Source organism: Myotis daubentonii, chromosome 21 (genome assembly GCF_963259705.1).
Source record: "Myotis daubentonii chromosome 21, mMyoDau2.1, whole genome shotgun sequence".
In the NCBI taxonomy this organism is placed as follows: domain Eukaryota; kingdom Metazoa; phylum Chordata; class Mammalia; order Chiroptera; family Vespertilionidae; genus Myotis; species Myotis daubentonii.
The window spans coordinates 18295249-18319514 of NC_081860.1; the positions used below are offsets into that span (position 1 = coordinate 18295249).

Here is a 24266-nt window from a genome sequence, read left to right on the forward strand (position 1 = left end):
GGGGGACACGGGTGCTCCTCCCTGGTCATGGTGGGAAGGGGGGGCACGGACACATGTCCCTGGGCCTGGAGGGGCCACACGTCAAAAGCACCTACCTTGGTTGCAGGCTCCTCCCCGGCCCAGGCCCTGGTCGGGGCTCGTGCAGGAGGCCAACCAGTTGATGTCTCTCTCACAGTGATGTCTCTGTCTCTCCCTCTCTCTTCCACTCTCCCTAAGAATCAATGGAAAAATATCCTACGGTGAGGATTAAAAATAAAAAGAATCAACCAATCAATCATCAATAAGTGGAACAACAAATGGATGTTTTTCTCTCTCTAAAGAAAATCAATAAAAAAAGAAAAAGGAGGCCTTTCTGGCGTCCCGTTCGGCAGTGAGGGCCCCCTTGCAGTTTGCTCGTAATTCATGGTGCTTTCTCTCCGGCTGACCTAGTGAGCGGGCGGCGGTGGCAGACCATGCATCTGGAGAAGGAAGGCGGCCAGCTGAGCTCCGGCAAGCTGGAGGTGGAGCTCCACCAGACGTCCGCGTCCCCGCGTGCTGGCCTGGGACTCGCCGCCATCAGCCGCCGGCCACAGCTGGGAGTCAGGGGGGCAGACCCAGAGGGCCCCTACCCCCAGCAGGCGACCGGGCAGAGCTGCTGGGCTCCTGTGGACCAGGATTTTGGTTCCTTCCTCACGGAGCAGAGGTGAGTTTAAAATGGTTTTAGTGCCCGGCCGGTGTGGCTCGGGTTGAGCATCGACGAACCAGGAGCTCACGGTTCAATTCCCGGTCAGGGCACATGCCCGGGTTTCCAGCTCCGTCCCCGGTGTGGGGGGTGCAGGAGGCAGCCGATGGATGATTCTCTCTGAACATGGATGTTTCTCTCGCTCCCTTCCTCAACCACTGGGCCACACCGGCCAGACAGAACTCCAGCTTTTTTTTTTTAACATTTTTTATTTATTTTAGAGAAGAAGGGAGAGAGAGAGAAACATCAATGATGGGAGAGAATCATTGATCAGCTGCCTTCTGCACGCCCCCTACTGAGGATCGAGCCCACAACCCGAGCATGTGCCCTTGACTGGAATCGAACCCGGGACTCTCCAGTCCACAGTCCGACGCTCAATCCACTGAGCCAGACCGGCTAGGGCCAGCTTTTTTTTCTGCAGAGACTGAATTTAGACCCTCACAGGAGACTTTTATCCCTGCCCCTCACTCGCTTGTGTCTCGAGGGCGCCCCCTGCTGGCGGGGACGGCACCTGTCGCGTGTGCTGCTCTGTGTGTCTTTCAGGTCTCGCTTGCCTTTCACCGGGTTCTGCAGCTCCGGGCCCCGAGATCCCTGCCTCACAGAAAGCACGCCTCTGCTGGGGGGCCCCTCCCAGGAGCGGGGGTGAGTACCCCCTCCCGCCAGAGGAGGCCTCTCTGAGCATCGCCCGAGGTCTCGGGGGGAGGCCTTCCCGAGAAAGGCACTTGTCTCTGACGCATCAGGGGCCAGGCTCACTGCCCCTTCCTGTCAGCTCCAGGCCATGGTGTTCGTTTCTTTGTTTGTTTTTAATATGTTTTTATGGATGTCAGAGAGGAAGGGCGAGGGGGAGAGAGAAAAACCTCCGCAATGAGAGAGAACCATGGACCGGCTGCCTCCTGCACGCCCCACACTGGGGATCGAGCCCACAACCCGGGCCTGTGCCCCGACCGGGAATCGAACCCTGACCTCCTGGTTCCTAGGTCGATGCTCACCCCCTGAGCCACGCCGGCCGGGCTAGCTGAGGTTTCTTGAAGGCCCACAGTGCATTTTGAAGATCCAAGTGGATTCAGACTCCCCTGGACCCAGCTGTTCTGTGATGTCCGTCCGTAGGGCCAGGCCCAGCCCCTCGACATCTGTCCCCGTTTTCGAAGCCGGGAGGGAGTCCGCATGTCCCACGCCAGCGTGAGATGTGGTCCTGTGTTGGAGACGGACTTGTCACATGAAAATAACCCCATGTTGCTTTCCAGGGCGCGGTGCCTGCCCGTCTGCCACCCGGAGCTCATCACGGCGGAGTCCTGGGACCTCAGCTCGGCCGAGTGGGAGGGCACGTCGCTGCTGGGCAGTGAGGCGGCCGGGTCCTCCAGATCCGCCTCCTCGGACAGGGGGGACCACCTGGAAGGGGCTCCCGTCCCCTTCCGCCTCTCCAAGCTGAGGTAGGAGGACCCGGGGCCCCGTGTGGTCCAGGGTGAGGTCCCACAGCACGGCCCTGACCGGGAATCGAACCCTGACCTCCTGGTTCATAGGTCAGCGCTCAGCCACTGAGCCACGCCGGCCGGGCACATGTAGCTTCTTTGTGCTGACTGGCCTCCGCCTCCCCAGGCCTGACAGATGATTGGCTAATCATCCCCGAGCCGGAGGTGACAGGCGGGCGTGTGGCCCTTGTACCGTGTCACAGAGAGAATCCAAACACGAGGTCTGAGCCGGGGTCCCCAGGGCCTCCCGGAGGCATCAGGTCTGGCGAGCCTGGGCACAGGCGGACGGGACAGCCGGCGAGTGACGCAGACCCGGCTTTTCTCCGGCAGGCGCTGTGCGCGGCGGCTGAAAGTCACGGGCCTCTTCGTCTTCGTGGTGATGTGCTCGGTGAGTCCCACGCCTGGGGCGCTGGGGGGTGGGCGCCCGAGGTGGGGACTCACACGCTTCGGTGGAGGCGGGGCCTGGGGGGGCGGGGGGAGGCCCTGGCAGAGCTCCTCTGTCCTGGTCCCAGGTCACAGGCCCTGGCTTCGCTCCGTAGAAGACAACCGGCTGCCCCTGGGTCCCCCACTCCCTCCAGGGGGCTCCCAGGCTGGCCCTCACCCCACGCAGTAGCACTCGTTACTGGTGGGGGCCCCGTCAAGGGGTGGTGGGAGGCCCCCGCATGTCCCGGGACCCTTTCAGGTGGTGCCCTGGGCCTCGGCCAGGCTGGGCCATGTTGTGTGTGTGGGTGGGGGTGGGGGGGGTTGTTTGTTTATTTGTTTTTAAATATGTTTTTGTTGCTTTCAGAGAGGAAGAAAGGGAGAGAGAGAACATTGATGTCTCTCTCTCTCCCTCTCCCTTCCTCTCTGAAATCAATAAAAATATATATTTAAAACAATAATCAAGGCCCATGGTCGCTGAAGATAGTAGAACGGATCAGAATTTGATTCTAATCTCTAAGAGGGGCTATTCAGAGTGAACTGGTGCATGTGGGGTACATCAAGCAATACCATTGCCACCCCCTATTATCTTTTTATTTTTCTCTTTTAATCCTCCCCGAGGATATTTTCCCATTGATTTCTAGGGGGAGTGGAAGGGAGAGGGAGGAAGAGAGAAACATGGATGTGAGAGAAACACATCGATGGGTTGCCTCCTGCACGAGCCCCGAACCAGGGCCCAGGCGGGGGAGGAGCCTGCAGCCGAGACACATGCCCTTGACTGGAATCGAACCCGGGACCCTTTGGTCCGTAGGACGACGCTCTAGCCACTGAGCCACACCAGCTCCTCCCCCTGTTTTCAACGGTGACCCATCTTCTGTGAGCCGTGTCGCGCTTACCCACAAGCCCTCCTGAAGTGCTTCTGCTCGCTGCAGGTCTCGTTCAGCCTGTACCCCGAAGAAGGGAAGCTCTGGCAGCTACTGGCCGTGTCGCCGCTGGAAAGCTACTGTATCTAAACCGAAAACCGTGCCGGGCGGGAGGCGGACGGTGGCTGAGGCTGAGAGTCACAGAGCAGAGAGGCACCCAAGCCCAGTTCCAAGGTCACCGCACAGGCCACAGGACGCTGAAGGACGAGGCTTTGGGACAGAAGGGGAGGGCGCTGTGAGAGCCCGCGGTGGGCGGGTGGCGGCGAGGATCCCCATGCGAGGCGGGTGCCGCTTTCAGGTGCTTGGGTTCCGGTCCTGGGTCCCGCGACGGCTTGGTTTCTTCCCGTTGTGTGTCCTCTGGGTCCCTGGCAGGCGGCCTGGCTGGTCGTGAAAAGGCAGACGTGCGTGTAGGATAGACGTTCGCGTGTGTGCGTCAGCTCCGGCCGACGGTGTGGATTCAGCACCCGTTTCTCAGCTCTGGGGGCTGGAAGTTCAAGGCCAGGGTCTTGCGGGCGGATCTGGTGTCTGGGGAGGTCTCTCTTCCTGGCTTGCAGACAGCCGCCTTCCTGCTGCATCCTCCCAGGGGTTCCTTGGTGCTCTGTGTGGAGTGAGAGAAAGCTCTCTGATGTCTCTCTCTCTTTTGAAACCATTTTTTATTGATTGATTTTAGAGAGAGGAAGGGAGGGTGGGGGAGAGAGAGAGGGAGAGAGAGAGAGAGAGAGAAACAAACATCGGTCTGTTGTACCTCTTATTGATGCATTCATTCGTTGGTTCTTGTGTGTGCCCTGACCGGGGATCAAACCCTGACCTCCTGGTTCCTAGGTCGACGCTCAACCACTGAGCCATGCCAGTTAGGGCTGGCATCTCCTGTTATAAGGACACTAATCCTGGCAGGTCAGGGCCTCACTGATGGCCTCAGTTGCTCCCTTAGAGGCCCTCCCTCCATCTCTACACACAGCCAGGCAGGGGGGCCAGGCCTTGGACGTGGATTTTTGGAGGGACACAGACACTGGTCCGTAGTCCTGAGGGAACGCTTGGAGATGAGCGTATGGAGGGGTTTGTGTGCATCTGGTCAGAGGTGGGCAGTGTCGCTGTTGGTGGTTGCCATGGTAGCCTCTCTCCATCTGGGCGTGGCTCACCTCCCCCGGGGCTGGAGAAGGGGGTGGACTCCAGGCCTCTCCTTGCTCCGTGCTCACCTTAACGTCCCCCCAGCTGTGAACCTCAGCAGCCGGTCCGACTCCACGCTGCTCCAGGTGGACCTGGCGGGGGCCCTGGTGCCCGGCGGCCCGAGTCGTCCGGGAAGAGAAGAGCATGTGGTGGTGGAGGTGACGCAGACCGGTGCTCCCGGCTCCAGGCGGCGGCCCCAGCAGGTCCTACGTCTAAGTTATTTGGAAGGAATTGTGAACACTCACCCCAGCGCTTTATAAACCGACTTTCCTCCCGAACGGACCCGATGGGGAGGCAGGAGGCAGTGGGGCCGTTATCCGGAGAGCCCTCGCCTTTTGCTCTGTCTCTGAAATTCTCTTTTTCTCCCTTTTCTCTACGTCAGTTACCAAAATCTTGCCATTTCAGTAAAATCAAACTAGGAAGCACATTTTCACTGTTGTTAATCCTCACCGGAGAATCCTATATAATGAAAGTGTAAGATGCTAAGTGTCTGACCGTCCGGTCGACCGCTTGACCGGTCGCTATGATGTGCACTGACCACCAGGGGGTAGATGCTCCAGCCAGTAGGTTAGCTTGCTGCTGGTGTCTGGGCGAGAGGGCTGGACATGCCCTGGAGCCTTCCCTCGGTCCCTCCCTGGCCGGCCGGCCCCCATCGGTCCCCAATCGGGACTAGGCAAGATGGCCTGATCGGCTCCAATCGCTGGCCAGGCCGAGGAACCCCACCCATGCACAAATTTGTGCACCAGGCCTCTAATATTTTTCTATTGATTTTTAGAGAGAGAGGAATGGAGGGAGGAAAGAAGAAGGAGAGAGAGAAACATCAGTGGGTTGCCTCCTCTTCTGACCAGGGCCAGGGATCGAGCCTACTACCCAGGTACGTGCCTTTGACCGGAAATCGAACCCATGACCCTTCGGTCAGGGCAAACGGGGAAGCCGTTTTAGGCAAGTGTTTCTCCTATGTTGCCCACTAAGACAGAGGCCTGCAGGCCCGGCCGGCATGGCTCAGCGATTGAACATGGACCCATGAACCAGGAGGTCACAGTTCGATTCCCCATCAGGGCACATGCCCAGGTTGCAGGCTCGATCCCCAGTGTGGGGTGTGCAGGAGGCAGCTGATGGATGATGTTTCTCTCTCATTGATGTTTCTCTCTCTCACTCTCTCCCTCTCCCTTCCTCTTTCTCTAAAAAAATTAATAAAATACGTATTTCTAAAAATCACGCAAAGGCCTCTGAAGTGGGCATTTCCAGCTCCCCGTGGGCTGGGCTGCTGGTGTCGGGGGGGACTCTCGGTTTCTCTCTTTCCCCTTTTCTGATTCTAAACCAACACACTGTCCCGGTGCTGGTCAAGGTCAAAGCCTTACCACGGTGTCACTCTTGGACTCTCAAGGTCGCTCACAACTGGACCGTGTTCCTAGACCCGCGACGCAGCGAGCACGTGGTGGTGAGCAGGACCTTCGAGGTTCCGAGCAGGTGGGTCTCCGGTGACGGCCGTGGGGGGCTGGCGTGGGAAGGAGGGACAGGAGGCAGGAGGGGCATTGCCGACAGCCAGTGAGAGGCTCTTAGCACCGGCGCTCCGTCTGCAGGGACGGGGTTTCTATTAGCGTTCGCGCAGCCCTGCAGCAGCCCCGGGCGGTGCCCCTGCTGCTGGCGCACCAGCACCTCCGTGCCAGCGTGGAAGCCCAGGTGACCGCGGCCGCCGCCATCCTCGCGGGGGTCTACGTGCTGATCATATTTGAGGTAACCCTCGCGCCCGTCCCGGCCTCACCCACATGCCACTGCCTTTGCTGGTCGGGGGCCCCCGCGTCTCCACCGAATGGTGGTAGTGTCTTTCCTAAGAAGTGACATCGCCATCATTTTATTTTATTATTTCTGAAAATAAAGTTTTGATTTCAGAGAGGAAGAGAGAGGGAGCGAGAGAGAAAAACAGTGAAGAGAGAGAATCATGGATCGGCTGCCTCCTGCACGCCCCCTACTGGGGATGGAGCCCACAACCCGGGCCTGTGTCCTGACCGGGAATCGAACCCTGACCTCCTGGTTCCTGGGTCGACACTCAACCCTGAGCCACGCCGGCCGGGCTCCTGATGGTTTTACTATCCACCGGGCACCATTGCTAATGTGAAACACAGTTTGGGCCAGAAACACAAGATCAATGATTTTTCCTTAATTACTGATTTTCGTGGTAACAAATTATTGCCTTAGCAGCTTCCAGGGGTGTCCGCTGAGTTCTTTTTGGGGTCTCCTGTTTCTCTGAATGTCGTTCGGAACGTAGGCATTTAATAAATTCGACATGCTCTAATCTGTTACAGTCACGAGGAATTTCAAAAATGCAGTCCGAGGCCAATTTATTTTTGAAAAGACTTCTCTGCTGTGCTAGGGTTTGTCATCTCTCTCTCTCTTTTTTTTTTTTGTATAATTTTGAAGCCTTTGAAAATTACATAGTTTGGGCCCTGCAGGCTTCCTGGTAGAAGCTACTTTATGTATCCAGCCTCCTGCTTCTGCTTGAGGGTCACCTCACCCCTCAGGAAAGAATAGCAGCTGTCATCAGGGGATGCGTGAGGGTGGCTGTGCGTGCCGTCGGGGTGCCCGGTGTGTGGCTGTGCGTGCCGTGGGGGTGCCCGGTGTGTGGCTGTGTGTGCCGTGGGGGTGCCAGGTTTGTGGCTGTGTGTGCCGTCAGGGTGCCCGGTGTGTGGCTGTGTGTGCCGTGGGGGTGCCGGTTTGTGGCTGTGTGTGCCGTCGGGGTGCCCGGTGTGTGGCTGTGCGTGCCATCAGGGTGCCCGGTGTGTGGCTGTGTGTGCCGTGGGGGTGCCCGGTGTGTGGCTGTGCGTGCCGTCAGGGTGCCCGGTGTGTGGCTGTGTGTGCCGTGGGGGTGCCCGGTGTGTGGCTGTGTGTGCCGTCGGGGTGCCCGGTGTGTGGCTGTGTGTGCCGTGGGGGTGCCTGGTGTGTGGCTGTGTGTGCCATGGGGGTGCCCGGTGTGTGGCTGTGTGTGCCGTCGGGGTGCCCGGTGTGTGGCTGTGTGTGGCGTGGGGGTGCCCGGTGTGTGGCTGTGTGTGCCGTGGGGGTGCCGGTTTGTGGCTGTGTGTGCTGTGGGGGTGCCCGGTGTGTGGCTGTGTGTGCTGTCGGGGTGCCCGGTGTGTGGCTGTGTGTGCCGTAGGGGTGCCCAGTGTGTGGCTGTGTGTGCTGTGGGGGTGCCCGGTGTGTGGCTGTGTGTGCTGTCAGGGTGCCCGGTTTGTGGGACAGGAGGACCCACGATTCATGCTCACAGATGTGGTATAGGATGGCCAGGCCGGCCCAGACTGACGCCAACGCAGGCTGTTATGTGTCTTAACCCCCGTGGACCGGACGCCAGGCATGTCCTGCTCTCTCTCCAGATCGTCCACAGGACACTGGCAGCCATGCTGGGCTCCCTGGCGGCGCTGGCGGCTCTGGCTGTGACGGGGGACGTAAGTGGGGCATTTCCCATCGAGGGCGGAGCATCCGATTCAGTGGCGGCTCAGGTTGGGCTCAGCTCCTGGTTCCCACTGTTTTATCTACTGTTCCCACCTGCCCCTCCAGGAGCTAAACAGACTTTTTGTTGTTGTTAATCCCACTGGAGGATACTTTTTTCCATTAACTTTTAGAGAGAGTAGAAAGGAGGGAAGGAGAGAGGGAGGGGCGGGGGGGATCGAAGTGAGAGAGACACACCGATTGGGTGGCTCCTGCATGTGCCCCCACCAGGACTGGGGATGGAACCTGCGACCCAGGTACGTGCCCCGAACTGGGGATCGGACCTGCGACACTGTGGTGTGCGGGCCGGCACTCTAACCACTGAGATCACCGGCCAGGGCAGAACTAACAGACCTCATGGCTCTGAGGAGTGTTCTCCGTTTGAATCTCTCTCTCTCTCTCTCTCTCTCTCTCTCTCTCTCTCTCTCTCTCTCATTTCCTGTATCTGTCTCCATCTCTAAAACAAACCTTTTAAGAAGAGAAATGTGCTTTTCTTGCGACTCAGTGAAAGGCCTGACGTTGGGATGCTTGGTCGCCCCGGTTCTCAGCGCGATGTGCTATGACTCGGAGGCCTGCGGACGGACACGCGGAGTCTGGCTCTGGCTCTGGCGCAGGCTGGGCGCCCAGTAGAGGCAGGGTGCCCGCAGGAGCCCCGGCACCCCCAGGACTGACAGACAGCTTTCTGCTTCCTCGCAGAGACCCAGCCTCACCCACGTGGTGGAGTGGATCGACTTCGAGACGCTGGCCCTGCTGTTCGGCATGGTAATCCTGGGCCCCGGCACACACACACACACACACACACACACACACACACACACCCAGGGCTGTCCCTGCTGCTGCCGGTCCTTCTTGTAGCAGAGACACATAATCAGCCTCCAGGGCCTCAGCGGCAGGAGGCAGATCAATAGCAGCACTTACGTGGGAGATAAAGGCGTCGAGAGCAAACCCGTGTCACAGACCAAGTATAAGTACTAAGACCGTGCGTCACGCCTTCAGATGTGCTCAGGAACCAGAGGCCAGAGCTTATTCTATGGTCAGAGGTCAGCTCAGCTCAGACCGCTGGGGCCAAGGGCCAGGCGTCAAGTTGCCTTTTGGGGTCATCGAGGGTGCGTATTCCCCCCAGCTCAGCGTCGTCAATAGGAAGAAACGCATTGCGTAGCGACCTGGGCTCACACAAAGCCCAGAGGTCAGTGAGCATGTCCGTGCGCCTGCTCTTATCTGCACGCCTTGGGCCGGTGGGTGACAGAAGCTCTTTATCGGAGAAAACGGGATGTGGCCCCGTCAGCACCGAGCCGGTGGCGTTGCTCAGGCCGCATCCAGGCCCCTTTGCCTCCGGCTTCTAGTTTGTGGGAGTGTCACCTCCCGTCTCTGCCCCCAGGTCCCTGGAGCAGTAAGAGCAGCTGTGTTTGCTGTGAAGGTTCGGGGCGCAGGGCGGTGACCATGTACTTGGGGCGCATGCCCTGGACCAAACGCAGGTGCCGGCCTCCAGCAAGGGCTCCACGCAGGGCCCACAGGCGGAGTCCGCTCAGCACGGCCCAGCGTGGTGATGGGCAGCTGCCGAGCGCGGACGTGCCCAGCCCCCCTGACGCCTCGTCCCCCTTCTCCTCTCCCCGCAGATGATCCTAGTAGCCATATTTTCAGAAACCGGATTCTTTGATTACTGTGCTGTCAAGGTAAGTGCGAGGTGGCATGGAATAGGTATGTACTCGTTGATTTTATTTACTCCCTACCGTTACATATTTTAATAGTAACGCTACTATTTTATTGACTTATTTTAGATTTTTGTTGATTTCAGAGAGGAAGGGACAGGGAGAGGGATGTTTGCCGGCTTTGAGCACCATTTTCGTTTTTTAATCCTCACCTGAGGATATGCTTATTGATTTTATTTTTTTTAAATATATTTTTATTGATTTCAAGCCCTGGCTGATGTGGCTCAGTTGGGATTTCAAAGAGGAAGGGAGACAGAGAGAGAGAGAGAGAGAAACTGTCTCCTGCACGTCCCCCACTGAGGGTCAAACCCGCAACCCGGGCGTGTACCCCGACAGGGAATCGAACCGGCAGCCTTTTGGTACCCAGGCGATGCTCAGCCCCCGGCCACACCGGCCAGGCTGTGTGTCTAGCGACTCTAGCTCCTGGCCCACCGTGTGTTGTGCACTCAGACCCCTGGTTCTCAGAGCCCCTCGGGGAAAGTTGCGCCCGCCTTCCACCCGCTGACCCCGGCCCATCTCCGTCTGGTGTGTCCCAGGCCTACAGACTGTCGCGGGGGAGGGTGTGGGCCATGATCATCATGCTGTGCCTCTTCGCCGCCGTCCTCTCCGCCTTCCTGGACAACGTCACCACCTCGCTCCTCTTCACACCCGTGACCATCAGGTGGGCGTGCGGAGCGGCTGGGCTGGCGGGGCTCTGAGCTGGGAGGAGGCGGGGCTCTGAGCTGGGAGGAGGGCGGGGCTCTGAGCTGGGAGGAGGCGGGGCTCTGAGCTGGGAGGAGGCGGGGCTCTGAGCTGGGAGGAGGGCGGGGCTCTGAGCTGGGAGGAGGCGGGGCTCTGAGCTGGGAGGAGGCGGGGCTCTGAGCAGGGAGGGGGCGGGGCTCTGAGCTGGGAGGAGGGCGGGGCTCTGAGCTGGGAGGAGGGCGGGGCTCTGAGCTGGGAGGAGGGCGGGGCTCTGAGCTGGGAGGGGGCGGGGCTCTGAGCTGGGAGGAGGCGGGGCTCTGAGCTGGGAGGAGGGCGGGGCTCTGAGCTGGGAGGAGGCGGGGCTCTGAGCTGGGAGGAGGGCGGGGCTCTGAGCTGGGAGGAGGGCGGGGCTCTGAGCTGGGAGGAGGCGGGGCTCTGAGCTGGGAGGGGGCGGGGCTCTGAGCTGGGAGGAGGCGGGGCTCTGAGCTGGGAGGAGGGCGGGGCTCTGAGCTGGGAGGGGGCGGGGCTCTGAGCTGGGAGGAGGCGGTTCTCTGAGCTGGGAGGAGGGAGGGGCTCTGAGCTGGGAGGGGGCGGGGCTCTGAGCTGGGAGGAGGCGGGGCTCTGAGCTGGGAGGGGGCGGGGCTCTGAGCTGGGAGGGGGCGGGGCTCTGAGCTGGGAGGAGGCGGGGCTCTGAGCTGGGAGGAGGGAGGGGCTCTGAGCTGGGAGGAGGGCGGGCCCTCCTGTCAGCCCGAAAGACCCCGCTTCTCTGTGGAGTGGGGCAGTGCCCTGGAGCGCGGGTTCCTCCTCTGAGGTCAGAGGGCGTCGTTCAAGGGCAGGGGCGTTAGGGTGTTGGCGTCTGAGAAGAGGCCATGTCGTGGGCTACTGTGTCCAGAGGTGCCGTGTCCGACACTTTGGCTAAAATGTTGTTGTTGTGAATCCTCACCGAGGCTATTTTTTCACTGATTTTTAGGGAGAGTGGAAGGGGGAGGAGCGACAGAGGGAAACGTCGATGTGAGAGAGACACATCGATGGGTTGCCTCCCGCACACGCCCCGACCAGGGCCCATACATAGTGTTGTTGTTGTTCACCCCCAGCATTGCCTTTCCTGTATGTGTGTGTGTGCGTGTGTTTGTGTGTGCGTGTGTACGCATGTGTGTGCGTGCGTGTGAGAGTGTGTGGGTGTGCATGTGTGTGTACACACTTCCCTTGTACAAGCTCTAAAAACATTTAGGTTGCATATAGGTCTTTCCCATGTTCCTCTATGTGTGTGGGGGGCTTTTCAGGTCTTATATTTGTATAGATCTCATAGCGGAGGAGAGAGGGAGAGAGAAACACCAATAACAGAGAACCGTGGATCAGCTGCTCCTGCACGTCCCCCACGGGGGATAGAGCCCCCACCCGGGGTGTGCCCTGCCCGGGAATGGAGCCCTGACCTCCTGGTTCACCGGTCGACGCTCAGCCACAGAGCCACGTTTCTCTCTGCTTGCGGCAGGTTGTGCGAGGTGCTCAACCTGGACCCCAGGCAAGTCCTGATCGCGGAAGTGATCTTCACCAACATCGGCGGCGCCGCCACCGCCATCGGGGACCCGCCCAACGTCATGATCGTTTCCAACCAGGAGCTGAGGAAGATGGTGCGTGCCAGGCCCCGGGGCGGCTCCCGCGAAGCCGAGACCCGCCTCCTTGCCCACTCGCATCCTGCTCGGCTTGGGGGCCGTTAGACCCCGTGCCCATGTCCTCCCTTCACATGACGTGCTGTTGGCCCGCCCGCGAGTGGGAGGCTTGGGGACTGGCCGTCCCGCGTAGAGCTAAGTGGTCTGAATTCATTCTCGCTCCGACGCATTTAAAAAAAACAAGCTTTCATTGATTTCAGAGAGGAAGGGAGAGGGAGAGAGAGAGAAACATCAGTGATGAGAGAGAGTCATGGACCGGCTGCCTCCTCCACGCCTCACACTGGGAACCGAGCTCACAACCCGGGCCTGTGCCCTCAGTGGGGAATCGAACCCTGACCTCCTGCCTCATAGGTCGACGCTCAGCCACCGAGCCCCACCGGTCGGCTCCTTCTGATGCATTTTTAAGGAGAGGCTTGGATGACAGCTGTCGATGGCAGGCCAGGAACTGCCATTTCTCCGTGGGACGCGGGGGCGGTGTCGTGGCGGCGGGAGGCCCGTCCGTGAGTCTCCCTGTCCGTCCCCAGGGCCTGGACTTCGCGGGGTTCACGGCGCACATGTTCGTGGGGATTTGCTTCGTTCTGCTCTTCTCCTTCCCGCTCCTCCGGCTCCTCTACTGGAACAGGAAGCTGTACAACAAGGAGCCCAGTGAGATTGTGGGTGAGTGCCAGCCCCTTGTCACTTAGACCCGCGCGCACCACGGGGCGGTCTTGTTCCCCCGGGGAAGCTGCCAGAGAAAGGCCGGTGTGCTCAGTGGCTAGAGCGCCCGATTCCCGGTCAAGAGCATGTACCTGGGTTGCAGGTTTGATCCCCGGCCCCAGTCGGGGTGCGTGCGGGAGGCCACCCATGGATGCCAATCGATGTGTCTCTGTCACACCCATGTTTCTCTCTCTCTCATCAATAAACATGTCCTCAGATGAGCATAAAGGAAATTCTTCACCCAGACTTGAAATCACACGACTTTAGCTCAGCCGTGTGGCTCCATGGCTGACCAGGAGGTCACAGCTCAATTCCCGGTCAGGGCACAGGCCCGGGTTGCAGGCTCGGTCCCCAGTGGGGGGCGTGCAGGAGGCAGCTGGTCCGCGATTCTCTCTCATCATGGCTGTTTCTCTCTCTCTCTCCCTCTCCTCTCTGAAATCAATAATATCTTTTTTAAAAAGAAGTGACATTGCTTTGCATCCACAGTAACTTTTAAAAGTCAGCCGTGTCTCCTGCGTCTGTGACAGTCACGCGGTGCTGGGAGGCGCCCGTGGGTGTGGGCCAGGTTTTATCTGCGTCCCCGGGCGGGGCTGGGAGGGGCCGTGTGTCTTGTTCTGGGCGGCGGGGAGGGAAGCAGGTGTCTACCGACCCCGGAGGCTTCAGGGGGCTCTGGCCTTGGCTTCCTCTCCCTGCAGAACTGAAGCACGAGATCCACGTGTGGCGCCTGACGGCCCAGCGCATCAGCCCGGCCAGCCGGGAGGAGACGGCCGTGCGCGGCCTGCTCCTGGGGAAGGTGCTGGCGCTGGAGCGGCTGCTGGCCCGGAGGCTGCACACCTTCCACAGGTACCGGCTGGGCTGTGCCGGGGTCACGCTCGGCCTACCACGCCGGTCGTCCTCGCTCCCGGCCGTTACAGGGGTGGGATGGCGTCGGCCACCTCTCCGCCAGCACGGAGTCGTGCCCCGACGTCCCACCGTGTCCAGACCGAGTGAGGGACAGGGCGGCCCCAGGGGACCGAGGGGAGTGTCCTGTGTGCCGCGCCCTGTGCTCGCCCTCGCGGTGTGTGATGGTCTCTGCCTTCGCTGAGCTCTGCTGAGCCCTGGTTACGAGGAGAAAACCAAGGCTCAGAGAGTGAGCGACTTGCCCAGGGTCACACGGCGAGGACAGGGTGCAGGGGGACGGGAGGCACCTCTCGGCCACCCCGTCCCACGCGCGGCACAGCAAGACTCGAAAAGAACGAACGTGACAAGCTAACCGACGCGGTATTTTACCTGTGACTGACTCAGGGAGCCCAGAGAATAGCTGATCATACTCCGTTCATTTTCTGCCCTTTTAGAAATACAGGTACACACACACATTTTTTTACTGATTTCAGAAAGAGGAAGGGAGAGGGGGGGAAGAGAGAGAAATGTCCAGGAGGAGAGAGAATCACGGATCGGCCGCCTCCTGCACGCCCCCTGCCGGGGATCCAGCCCGCAACCCAGGCAGGTGCCCCGGCCGGGAACCGAACCACTGAGCCACACCCGCCCGGGTGGGAGGAAGTCTGTCCACATCGATTTCCAGGGAATCGAAATCGCCCCCAGAGCGAGTGGCGTTGCTTTTGGTGCTTTGTCCTTTCGTGAGCCGAGTTGTAATTATGTCACATCCTCATTTGGGGGGAAAAGAAACAAATTCAGAAAACGAGTGAGGGAGGAACACAGGGCAGCCCAGCGACCGTCCTCCCCTCGTTCCCATTCGGGCCAGTGTCCTGACGAGCCTCGCGCTCACGTGTGCACACGCTCGCACACGGTCCATCACGCGTGCCCATCGTCTCGTGGGCTGTTTTCCTTTGGAAACACAAGGCAAACGTCTTTCCCAATCTACAAACCCGGCGTCCCCGGCCGTGTCGTGGCCTGGCCTCCCCGGCGTCCCCGGCCGTGTCGTGGCCTGGCCTCCCCGGCGTCCCCGGCCGTGTCGTGGCCTGGCCTCCCCGGCGTCCCCGGCCGTGTCGTGGCCTGGCCTCCCCGGCGTCCCCGGCCGTGTCGTGGCCTGGCCTCCCCGGCGTCCCCCGGGACAGCGCCCCGCACGCCGGCCCCGCAGTGTCGCCAGGGAGCTGAGGCGCCTCCTCCTTCCGTTTCAGACAGATCTCACAGGAGGATAAGAACTGGGAGACCAACATCCAGGAGCTGCAGAAAAAGGTACGGGGGTCCCTGCGCTGCGCTCCACAGGACGGCCTGCGTGAGCGTCCCCCCTCTCTGTGTCCCCTGTCGTACCCGAGACCTAAGTGATGCCCAGGAGCCCCCGGGAAAGCCTTTTCCAGACGCGGGAGGTGTATTTTGTCCACAAATCGATGATGAGAGAGAGTCACGGATCGGCCGCTCCTGCACGCCCCCCACTGGGCTCGAGCCCGCAGCCGGCGTGTGCCCCGGCCGGGAACCCGACCCTGGCCTCCCGGTTCGCAGGTGGTCGCTCAGCCACTGACGTTCCGTAGCACATTTCCTCACGATCTCCTGTGCCGTCCACGATGTCCCCGTTTCCATCCTGGGAGAAATCCCCGAGGGATTCGGCCCCGGGCACGCCGGCCCCACGGCAGGAGTCGGACGACTGCCTTCTTCTCTCCCAGCACAGAATCTCGGACAGGGTCCTGCTGGCCAAGTGCCTGATGGTGCTGGGGTTCGCCATCTGCATGTTCTTCCTCGGCTCATTCGTCCCTGCCGTCCACCTGGACCTGGGTGAGTCCCCTGCGGCCCGGCTTTGTCGCCCTGGACGCCACGGGCCCGAAGGGGAGGGTCCGCCCTTGTTCCAGCCCTGGCTGGGGTTTCCCAGTGGTTAGAGCGTCGGCCCAGGGACCGAAGGGTCTCGGGTTCGACTCCCGGTCCAGGGCATGCGTGTATCTGGGTTGCAGGTTCCATCCCAGCCGGGGCTTAAAGCCTCAATGGCTACAAAACTGTGTGTGTTTAGCCTGGGACGTCAACACTTTGTATTGGGTGCCTCATTTCTTTTGTGAGGCTGAGGCGTTCGTGGCGTCTCTGCTTTTAAATCTTGTGTTTCCGCCCTGGCTGGTTTGGCTCAGCAGATGGAGCATCATCGGCCCTCGGGGCTGCAGGGTCTCGGGTTCGATTCCGGTCAGGGGCCTGCACCTGGGTTGCAGGCTGGATCCCCGGCCTCGGTCGGGGCACGTCGGGGAGGAAACCAGTCGATGAGTCTCTCACATCGATGTTTCTCTCTATCTCCCTCCCTCCCTTCCGCTCTCTCTAAAAACCACTGGGGAAATATCCTTGGGGGAGGATTAATAGAAAAATAAAAAAGAAACATAAACTCACCGTCACCAATTTTAATTTTAAAGAAATCTGTTTGCAGGTCTGGTTCATATGCAGGAGCTTCTCTCCGAAGGCCCTGGGAGATCGATGTAGCCTGTATCTTTGTTGTTCACAGTGAAGGGGGTGAGGTTGATTAGGAAGAAAAGCCTCATTAGCATATGTTAATGCATCATTATTGATTCCAGGGAGGAAGGGAGAGGGAGAGATAGGCACATGGATAACGAGAGACAATCATCGATCACCTGCCTCCACGCTGGGGATCGAGCCCACAACCCGGGAACCGTGACCTCCTGGTTCATAGGTCAGAGCTCAACCACTGAGCCACACCAGCCAGGCCGTGTGTTCACTATCTTGACTGTAGTGTTGGTTTCGTGGGCATGCGATGACCCAAATTACAAACCATACATTTAAAACCCGTTCAGGTTGCAGGGTGAGTTGTCCGCCATGAGGAAAAAGGCGATCGCTCGGCGAAACGTTAACGAGCGAGTGAGCAGTCGGACTCCGGCCACAAGCCCCTTGTTTGCCCCACAGGGTGGATCGCTATTCTGGGCGCCATCTGGCTGCTGATCCTGGCGGACGTCCACGACTTCGAGGTCATTCTGCACCGAGTGGAGTGGGCGACGCTGCTGTTCTTCGCGGCACTTTTCGTGCTGATGGAGGTGAGGCTTCCCGGCTTTTGCAGAACGACCTTTTACCGAGTTTGGTTTTTTTTTTAAATATACATCTTTATTGATTTCAGAGGGGAAGGACAGAGAGAGAGAGAGAGAGAAGCATCCATGATGAGAGAGAATCATGGACCGGCTGCCTCCTGCACGCCCCACACTGGGGATGGAGCCCACAACCTGGGCAGGTGCCCTGACTGGGAATCGAACCCTCAACCTTTGGGTGCACGGGATGGTGCCCCAACCAGCTGAGCCACCGGCCAGGGCTCTCCTGGCTGTTTCAATGCCTTTCTTCAGTGCCCCTGACTTCATGTTCATTTACATTTACAGTCCCTTGGGCCCCCTGTAACTTTCCCCTCCTTCCTGAGAAATCTCTGGATTTTTAAAAGGTTTGCTCATAAGGCCGAGCTGCTCTCTCTCTCTATTTCCCCCTGTATTCTGTCCATTTCTGTGCCCTGTTTCTGATTTTACCGGGGCAGGGGGGGTGGTGGTGGGTGCTGTGTTTTCAAATGCCTGCTGGAGCGTGTCTCATTCGGGTTGAAGTCTGGACTCGAAGTTCTCTCCTGCTTCATGGAGATGGGAATTTTGCTCAGTCGACGTGTGAAATTCTGATGCTTGATGTTTTCTTGCTAGCTCTGTACACATGACTTCCGATTTCTCTGGCGAATTTAATGCGATTGGGTTTGCCTTTAAAACAAAGCAAAAAAAAACACAAAAAACAAGTCCTGCCCTGGCTGGTATTCTCAGTGGTGAGAGCGTCCATCCCTGCGCGAAGGTGTTTGATTCCTGGTCAAGGGCAGGTACCTGGGTTGCAGGTTCAAGCCCCGGTCGAGGCGAGCGCGGGAGACAATCGATGTGAGATGTTTCTCTCTCTCTCTCTCTGAACCCTCCCTTCCACTCTCTCTAAAAATCAATGGTGCCCCAGCCGGTTCGGCTCTGATTAGAGGGTCCCGGGTTCAATTCTGGTCAAGGGCACCTACCTCGGTTGCAGGCTCCTCCCCGGCCTGGGCCCTGGTCGGGGCGTGTGCAGGAGGCAACCAACCCATCTCTCTCTCACATCGATGCTTCTATCTTTCCCTCTCTCTTCCATTCTCCCTGAAAATCAACGGGGAAATACCCTCTGATGAGGATTAACAAAATATTAAAATTAAAAATAGCCCTGGGGCGGGGTGGGCGTGGCCGGGAGAGGTCAGTAGGGAAAAGGAGACATATGTAACACATTCAATAACAATGGATTTAAAAACAAATAAATAAACGATAAAGTAATGCCAAAAACTATCCTCAGGAAAAACACCGGCGGGTGAGGATGAGCAAAACAAAAAGCAAAACCAAAAACCCACAAGCACCAATTCTTACCCAAGGGCGCCCTCTGCTGGCGGCAGAGGGAAGTTGGTTTGTCTGACTGGCAGGTCCCGCCTTGGCTGCTCAGTGGCCGCAGGAGGCTTCTTGCTGGTCCTGTGTCCTTCTCTCCCTGGAAACGGGGCAGCTGGGCGCTGCCAGGAGGGCCCATCGGTCTCTCACCCCGTCACCCGCCTCCCCGCAGCCCGGCCACCCCAGCCCCGTCTGTGCAGCCGCGTTTCAGGGTCCTGCCCATCCCCTGCCCGTGGCTGGCCCTTCTCTGTCCTCACTTGGGGTTGTCTCTTTCTGGGGCAGGAGCTCGGGGGCTGGGCTGTGTTCTTTTAATATATTTTTATTGATTTCAGGGAGGCAGGGAGAGAGAGAGAGAGAAACATCCATGATGAGAGAGAATCGTGGGTCGGCCGCCTCCTGCACGCCCCCCACTGGGGATCGAGCCTGCAACCCAGGCCTGTGCCCCCACCGGGAATCGAACCCTGACCTCTAGGTGCACGGGGACGGTGCCCAACCGACTGAGCCACCCAGCCGGGGCTAGAGACATGGCTTTTGAAAATCTGCATGTGTTCTCCGTTTTAACCGATTCTCACTGACGCCCATTTCTTCCAGGCGCTGGGGCACCTGCACCTGATAGAATACGTCGGCGAGCAGACCACTTCGCTGATCAAGGTACAGCCCGTGCGGCAATGCGACGGGGGCTCCAGCCAGGGATCCGTTCATTTTGTAAAATTAAAAAAAAAAAGTCTGGCAAGAATAGGTCCCATTAATTATGTAAAAAAGAGTACAATCGGGGGCCTCTTTCATCCTGGGTAGCCTAGAGATGAAGGGCGACTTTTTAAAAATGTATGTAATTACTGATGCCTGTCATTTTGCTATTAGCCTTTGGTTGAAACCTGTCTGAGCCGGTCGGCATGGCTCAGGGGTCGGAGGTCAACCTGTGAGCCAGGAGGTCACGGTTCGATTCCCAGTCAAGGCACATGCCCGGGCTGCAGGCTCGATCCCCAGGGTCGGGGCTATGTGCAGCCTGGAAACCGGAGGAGGGGCCGCCAGCGCCAAGGGCCCTGCCGCCTGCCGAGTGATGCGAGCCCGTGTCGCTGACGGGCAGCCGTGATGCCCAGCCCCGCTCTCGTCTCTCCTCTCAGATGGTCCCTGAGGACCGGCGCCTCGCAGCCGCCATCGTCCTGGTGGTCTGGGTCTCGGCCATCGCGTCTTCCCTGATCGACAACATCCCGTTCACAGCCACCATGGTGCGTCCCCCGTCCTGAGGCCCGCGTGCAGCTGGGCACAGTGTGGGCTCCCCCTTCCTGCCGGGGAAGGCAGCATGGAACCCTGACCCGTCCGTCCCCTGGCGGCACCCGCAGGCTTGGCTCACAGGCGGCAGAGCCAGGCGGACGGCTGGGAGCCGGGGGCCCTGGCCGCGCATCCTGGGTCAGCACCAGGGACAGCGGCCTTTTCCCTTTTGCTTCCGTTTATGTTTATTTTGTTCATCCCTGCGCAAGGATGCTTTTCCCACCGATTTTTAGAGAGAGTGGAATGGAGGAAGGGTGAGGGAGGGGAGAAACATCAGTGTGAGAGAGGCGCTTCGGTGGGTTGCCTCCTGCACGCCCCCGGACTGGGGCTGGGAATCGAACCTGCAACCCAGGTAAGTACCCCCGACCTGGAATCCACCCCCTGCGACCTTCGGTGCGCGAGCTGGTGCTTTGACCACCGAGCACACTGGCCGGGGCTGCCGTTTGCTGTGAAGGGAGTTGGCAGGCGCCCAAGGCAGAGGCTGGCTGAAGGCCTTTCTCCTTCCTTCCCTGGGAACACGGAGCTGTTGTCTGGCCTCAGACCCTGGTGCTGGGCTTGGACAGGCCTTGGGGCTGTCCATGTGCCCCTGACCCGGCCAAGATGGAGGGCACGTGCGAGAGGCCCCCACAGGGCGGCCCAGTCCCGTTCCCACGGTGCCTCTGACATCGCCCACTGTGCGGCCTACTGAATCTGTAATATTTTATTTCTTAAAAAATCAAACAGCCCTGGCCGATGTAGCTCAGTGGACAGAGCGTTGTCCGGGTTTGGTTCCAATTGAGGGCACGTGCCTGGGTTGCAGGCTCCTCCCCGGCCCGGGCCCTGGTCGGGGTGCGCGCAGGAGGCAGCCCACCGATATCTCTCTCTCACATCGATGCTTCTCTCTGTCTTCCCCTCTCTCTTCCCTTCTCCCTGAAAACCAATGGAAAAATATCCTCAGGTGAGGATTCACAGATAATAAATAAATCAAGCCCTGGCTGGCGTTGCTCAGTGGTTAGAGTGTCACCAGCCCCCGGCCTGGGTAATCTATGTGTCTCTCCCACATCGATGTTTCTGTCTGTCTGTCTGTCTGTCTCTCTCCTTCTCCCTCCTCCCTCCTCCCTTCCACTTTCTAAAAATCAACAGGAAAAACACCCTCCTCCTAAGAGAATTAACAACAAAAAAATGACCCGCAGCAGCCACCAGGGGGCAGTGAGGAGAAGGGGGACCCCTCCGTCCCAAGGCTGAACCCATGGGCTCCCACTCAAGGCCTGCGGGGTTCACACTCCCCTTTGGTTTCCTGCTCCCCAGGGCGGCGGACAGGCACCAGGGTCGGTGGTGGTGGGCCACGGCCAGCAGCCGCCCTGGGTTCCGGGGGCGTGACGTGGGGACCTCTCCCTCCACCTCTCCCTCCGCAGATCCCCGTGCTCCTGAACCTGAGTCAGGACCCCGAGGTCAGCCTGCCGGCGCCGCCCCTCATGTACGCGCTGGCCCTGGGCGCCTGCCTGGGAGGTAAGGCCCTGCGCGGGGAGGGGAGCGGGATGACGTCGGTGCCCCACGGAGGGGGAGCAGGGGGACTCGGGGCGGCCTCCTGGGGATGAGCGTGACGTTCGGCTCAAGTTCGCGTTTTCCTGCTCCGCGTCTGGCCCCGGGGCTCCCACACTGCCCCTGAGCTCACAGGGCTCCTGCTAGAGACGGGTTTAACTCCGAAGCCCTCCTCAGTGCGGGTTTCTCGTCCCCTCCTTACACCGTTGGGCATGAAAGGATGGATGGCCGCTGGCCTGAGAGGTGGAGATCATTTGGGGTTTTTTAAATATTCATTTTATTGATTTAAGCAAGGAAGGGAGAGAGAGAGAGAAACGTCCATGCTGAGAGAGAATCACAGATTGGCCGCCTCCTGCACGCCTCCTACTGGGGGTCCAGCCTGCAACCCAGGCCCGTGCCCTGGACCGGGAATCGAACCCTGACCTCCTGGTTCCTAGGTCGACGCGCAGCCACTGAGCCTCGCCGGCCGGCCGGGCAGCAGGCTAATGTTTAAGCCGGTCGTGTTGTACGGCCCCTGAATGAGGCTCTCAATATCCAACGGCCCCTTGGTGGGAAGAAGGTCCCCGCCCCCCGTCCCCCTGCAGGAAGCGTTCACCGTTTAATATCGATGACTTGGCTGTAGAGCACGAAGACCCCAGACTCTGCCTTTGCTCGTGTCTAGGGGTGTGTCTTACGTGCCCTCGATTCGGCTCCCGTGCCTGGCGCCCCTGTGAGTGAGTGGCGGCCGCAGAGGCCCATCCTCAGCGGCCACTCAGCTCCCGGGACCCACGCCCGTGGCTTCTCTCTCGGAGCCCGTCCGTCTCGTGCTTGGCCTGCCCCCTGTCCTGCCGCCTTCCGCGTCTCAGCATCATTGTCTGCCCCCAATGTTCCGGGCAGAAGAGGACAGACGCTACCACCGCGGCCCACGGGGGCTTGGTCTTATTATTAAACCTGGTTTCAGGCAATGGGACGCTGATTGGGGCGTCGGCCAACGTTGTCTGCGCGGGGATCGCCGAGCAGCATGGATACGGCTTCTCCTTCATGCAGTTTTTCAGGTACTTCCCAAACTCTGTGTAGAGAGAGTCTCTTGTTTTGGTTTTCATTTATTTCTTTAAAAAGCGCAACGCATTTCTTAAGCGCAAGGGGCAGGCATGCTTGCAGCAGTTACGGAGTCTTTGTGTAGCTGCAGTGTGTGCAGAGAAAAACCCCGTGAACAAAGGTGCCCAGCCAGGTGGCTCAGTGGTTGAGCATCGTCCTATGAACCAGGAGGTCACGGTTCGATTCCTGGTCAGGGCACAGGCCCAGATTTTCTCTCATCATGGGTGTTCCCATCTCTCTCTCCCTCGCCCTTCCTCTCTCTCAAATCAATAAAAAAATATATATATTTTTAAAAGGAGCCCCAGCCAGTTTGGCTCAGCGGATAGAGCATCGGCCTGTGGACCGAAGTGTTCCGGGTTCGATTCCAGTCAAGGGCACGTACCTCGGTTGCAGGCTCCTCCCCTGCCCAGGCCTAGGAGGCAACCCATCGACGTGTTTCTCTCACATTCATGTTTCTCTCTGTCTTGCCCTCTCCCTTCCGCTCTCTCTAAAAGTCGGTGGAAAAAATATCCTCGGGTGAGGATTAAAAGATAATAAGTGCTTTCTGGCGCTAGCATCTTAGGGTTCTGTTTTTGTCGGGGGCCCCAGGAAATAAAACTGCAGGGGAAGGAAGGGAAAGAAGAAAGGACTTTGCATGTGAAAGTGCTGCAGGCAAGTCCTTTCTGATCTCACCCCCTAAGAGACGATTCTATTTCCATCTGCAGGGAATTGGGCCGTTCTTGCTTCACACACTCCAACTGAGCAACCGTCCCCCTTTAAGTTTCAAGATGACCCTTTAAGTGCAAGGAATAGAGGGTATTTGAGGTAGGGCTCATTTTTCCTTCCTTGTGTGATGAAGTGTCGAGCGTGTGGCGTGGGTTAAACTTCACAGCCTCTGAGCAACACAGCCATGTTGAGCTGTGCAAACCCTTTTCCGTAGACAGAGGTAGAGGGTGAAACTTCACCGTTCTTTTAACATTTTCTGGGTGTCTGTGGGTTTGAAAATGAACTCTTTTCTTTCTTTTAAAAGACTGAATGAGCAAAGCCCTCGATAGTTGTTTCACATTCATTTCTGCCGTAGTCTCTCTATTCTATTTTTAAATCTCACCCCAGGATGTGGGTTTATTTTTTAAGTTGATTTTAGAGAAAGGAAGGGTGAGAGAGAGAGACATAAATTTGTTGTTCCACTTTCATTGGTTGCTTCTTATATGTGCCCTGACGGGGGATCAGACCTGCAACCTTGGTGTATCAGGAAGATGCTCTAACCAAATAAGCCATCTCTGGCCAGGCTGCTATTTTATTTATTTATTTTTAATTTTATTTTCTCGAGAGAGAGAGGAATGGGGAGGGGAAGAGAGAGAGACATTCATGAGAGAGACACATAGATCGGCTGCCTCCTGCCCTCCCCATACTGGGGATGGAGCCCGCAACCCAGGCATGTGCCCTGACTGGGCATCGAACCAGCGGCTCTCACCAGACGGCAGGTCCCACAATGCACCTGTCTTTGTGTTTCAGGTTGGGCTTCCCCATGATGGTGGTCTCCTGCATGGTGGCGATGTGCTACCTGCTGGTGGTCCACGTTGTGATGGCGTGGAATTAACAGGGACACCTCCTTTGAAGACCGAAGGGAACCTGACCCGTCACCCACGTCTGCAGAACACTCCCCCATGGGCCACTCTTGGGAGGAGAAAAGGTGCTCACATGGGGGTGCGACGGAGTGTGGACCTTGGCACCCACATTCTTATCCGGCTGGATGCTGGCAAAACATGGCCGATAGAAACATGGGTCACTTCCCCAAGACACCCCGAGAGGAAAGACGTGCGTTTCAGGACCCTCCTTGTCAGAAAAGGCACCAGTGCCGTCATCCACCCCAAATGGTCTGCGTTGCTCAGGGTCCCTTCGCCCAAGGCCGTCCAGTTTTCCTTCGTGTCATCACTGTTCATATTGGAATAATGAGCGAATTGTGTCCCCTCCGAAGACACGCTGTTCCTTGGGAAGGCATACGCCTTGTAAGGTAACAGTTTATGTATTAAAAAAATAAATAAATAAACTCTCCCTTGGCAAATGGTTTTGGAATTCGCTAACCCCATCACATGTTGGGTAGTTTACATTATGCAACATGGCATTTTCCGCCTACGTTTCTCTCTG

General features: G+C 58.6%; 1 protein-coding gene across 1 annotated transcript; it reads left to right on the top strand.

Moving 5' to 3' along the window:
- Positions 1-308: 308 nt before the first annotated feature.
- OCA2 (OCA2 melanosomal transmembrane protein) lies at positions 309-24172 on the top strand. The gene is made up of 23 exons (XM_059678398.1): positions 309-682; positions 1265-1363; positions 1966-2151; positions 2521-2578; positions 3543-3615; positions 4746-4903; positions 6088-6170; positions 6284-6437; positions 8069-8140; positions 8880-8945; positions 9800-9856; positions 10429-10553; positions 12066-12204; positions 12768-12900; positions 13635-13782; positions 15057-15114; positions 15540-15648; positions 16768-16895; positions 18861-18920; positions 19394-19498; positions 20936-21029; positions 22003-22096; positions 23634-24172. Exons 1-23 carry the CDS (start codon positions 453-455, stop codon positions 23716-23718), a joined length of 2514 nt encoding a protein of 837 aa, XP_059534381.1. The 5' UTR covers positions 309-452; the 3' UTR covers positions 23719-24172.
- The last annotated feature ends 94 nt before the right edge of the window (positions 24173-24266 follow it).

Excerpts from the sequence above, each read along its gene's own strand:
- OCA2 (XM_059678398.1), top strand. The coding sequence starts at position 453 with ATGCATCTGGAGAAGGAAGGCGGCCAGCTGAGCTCCGGCAAGCTGGAG. Across the intron at positions 2,579-3,542 it reads TCTTCGTGGTGATGTGCTCG|GTCTCGTTCAGCCTGTACCC; the intron begins GTGAGTCCCACG and ends TGCTCGCTGCAG. Across the intron at positions 8,141-8,879 it reads CTCTGGCTGTGACGGGGGAC|AGACCCAGCCTCACCCACGT; the intron begins GTAAGTGGGGCA and ends GCTTCCTCGCAG.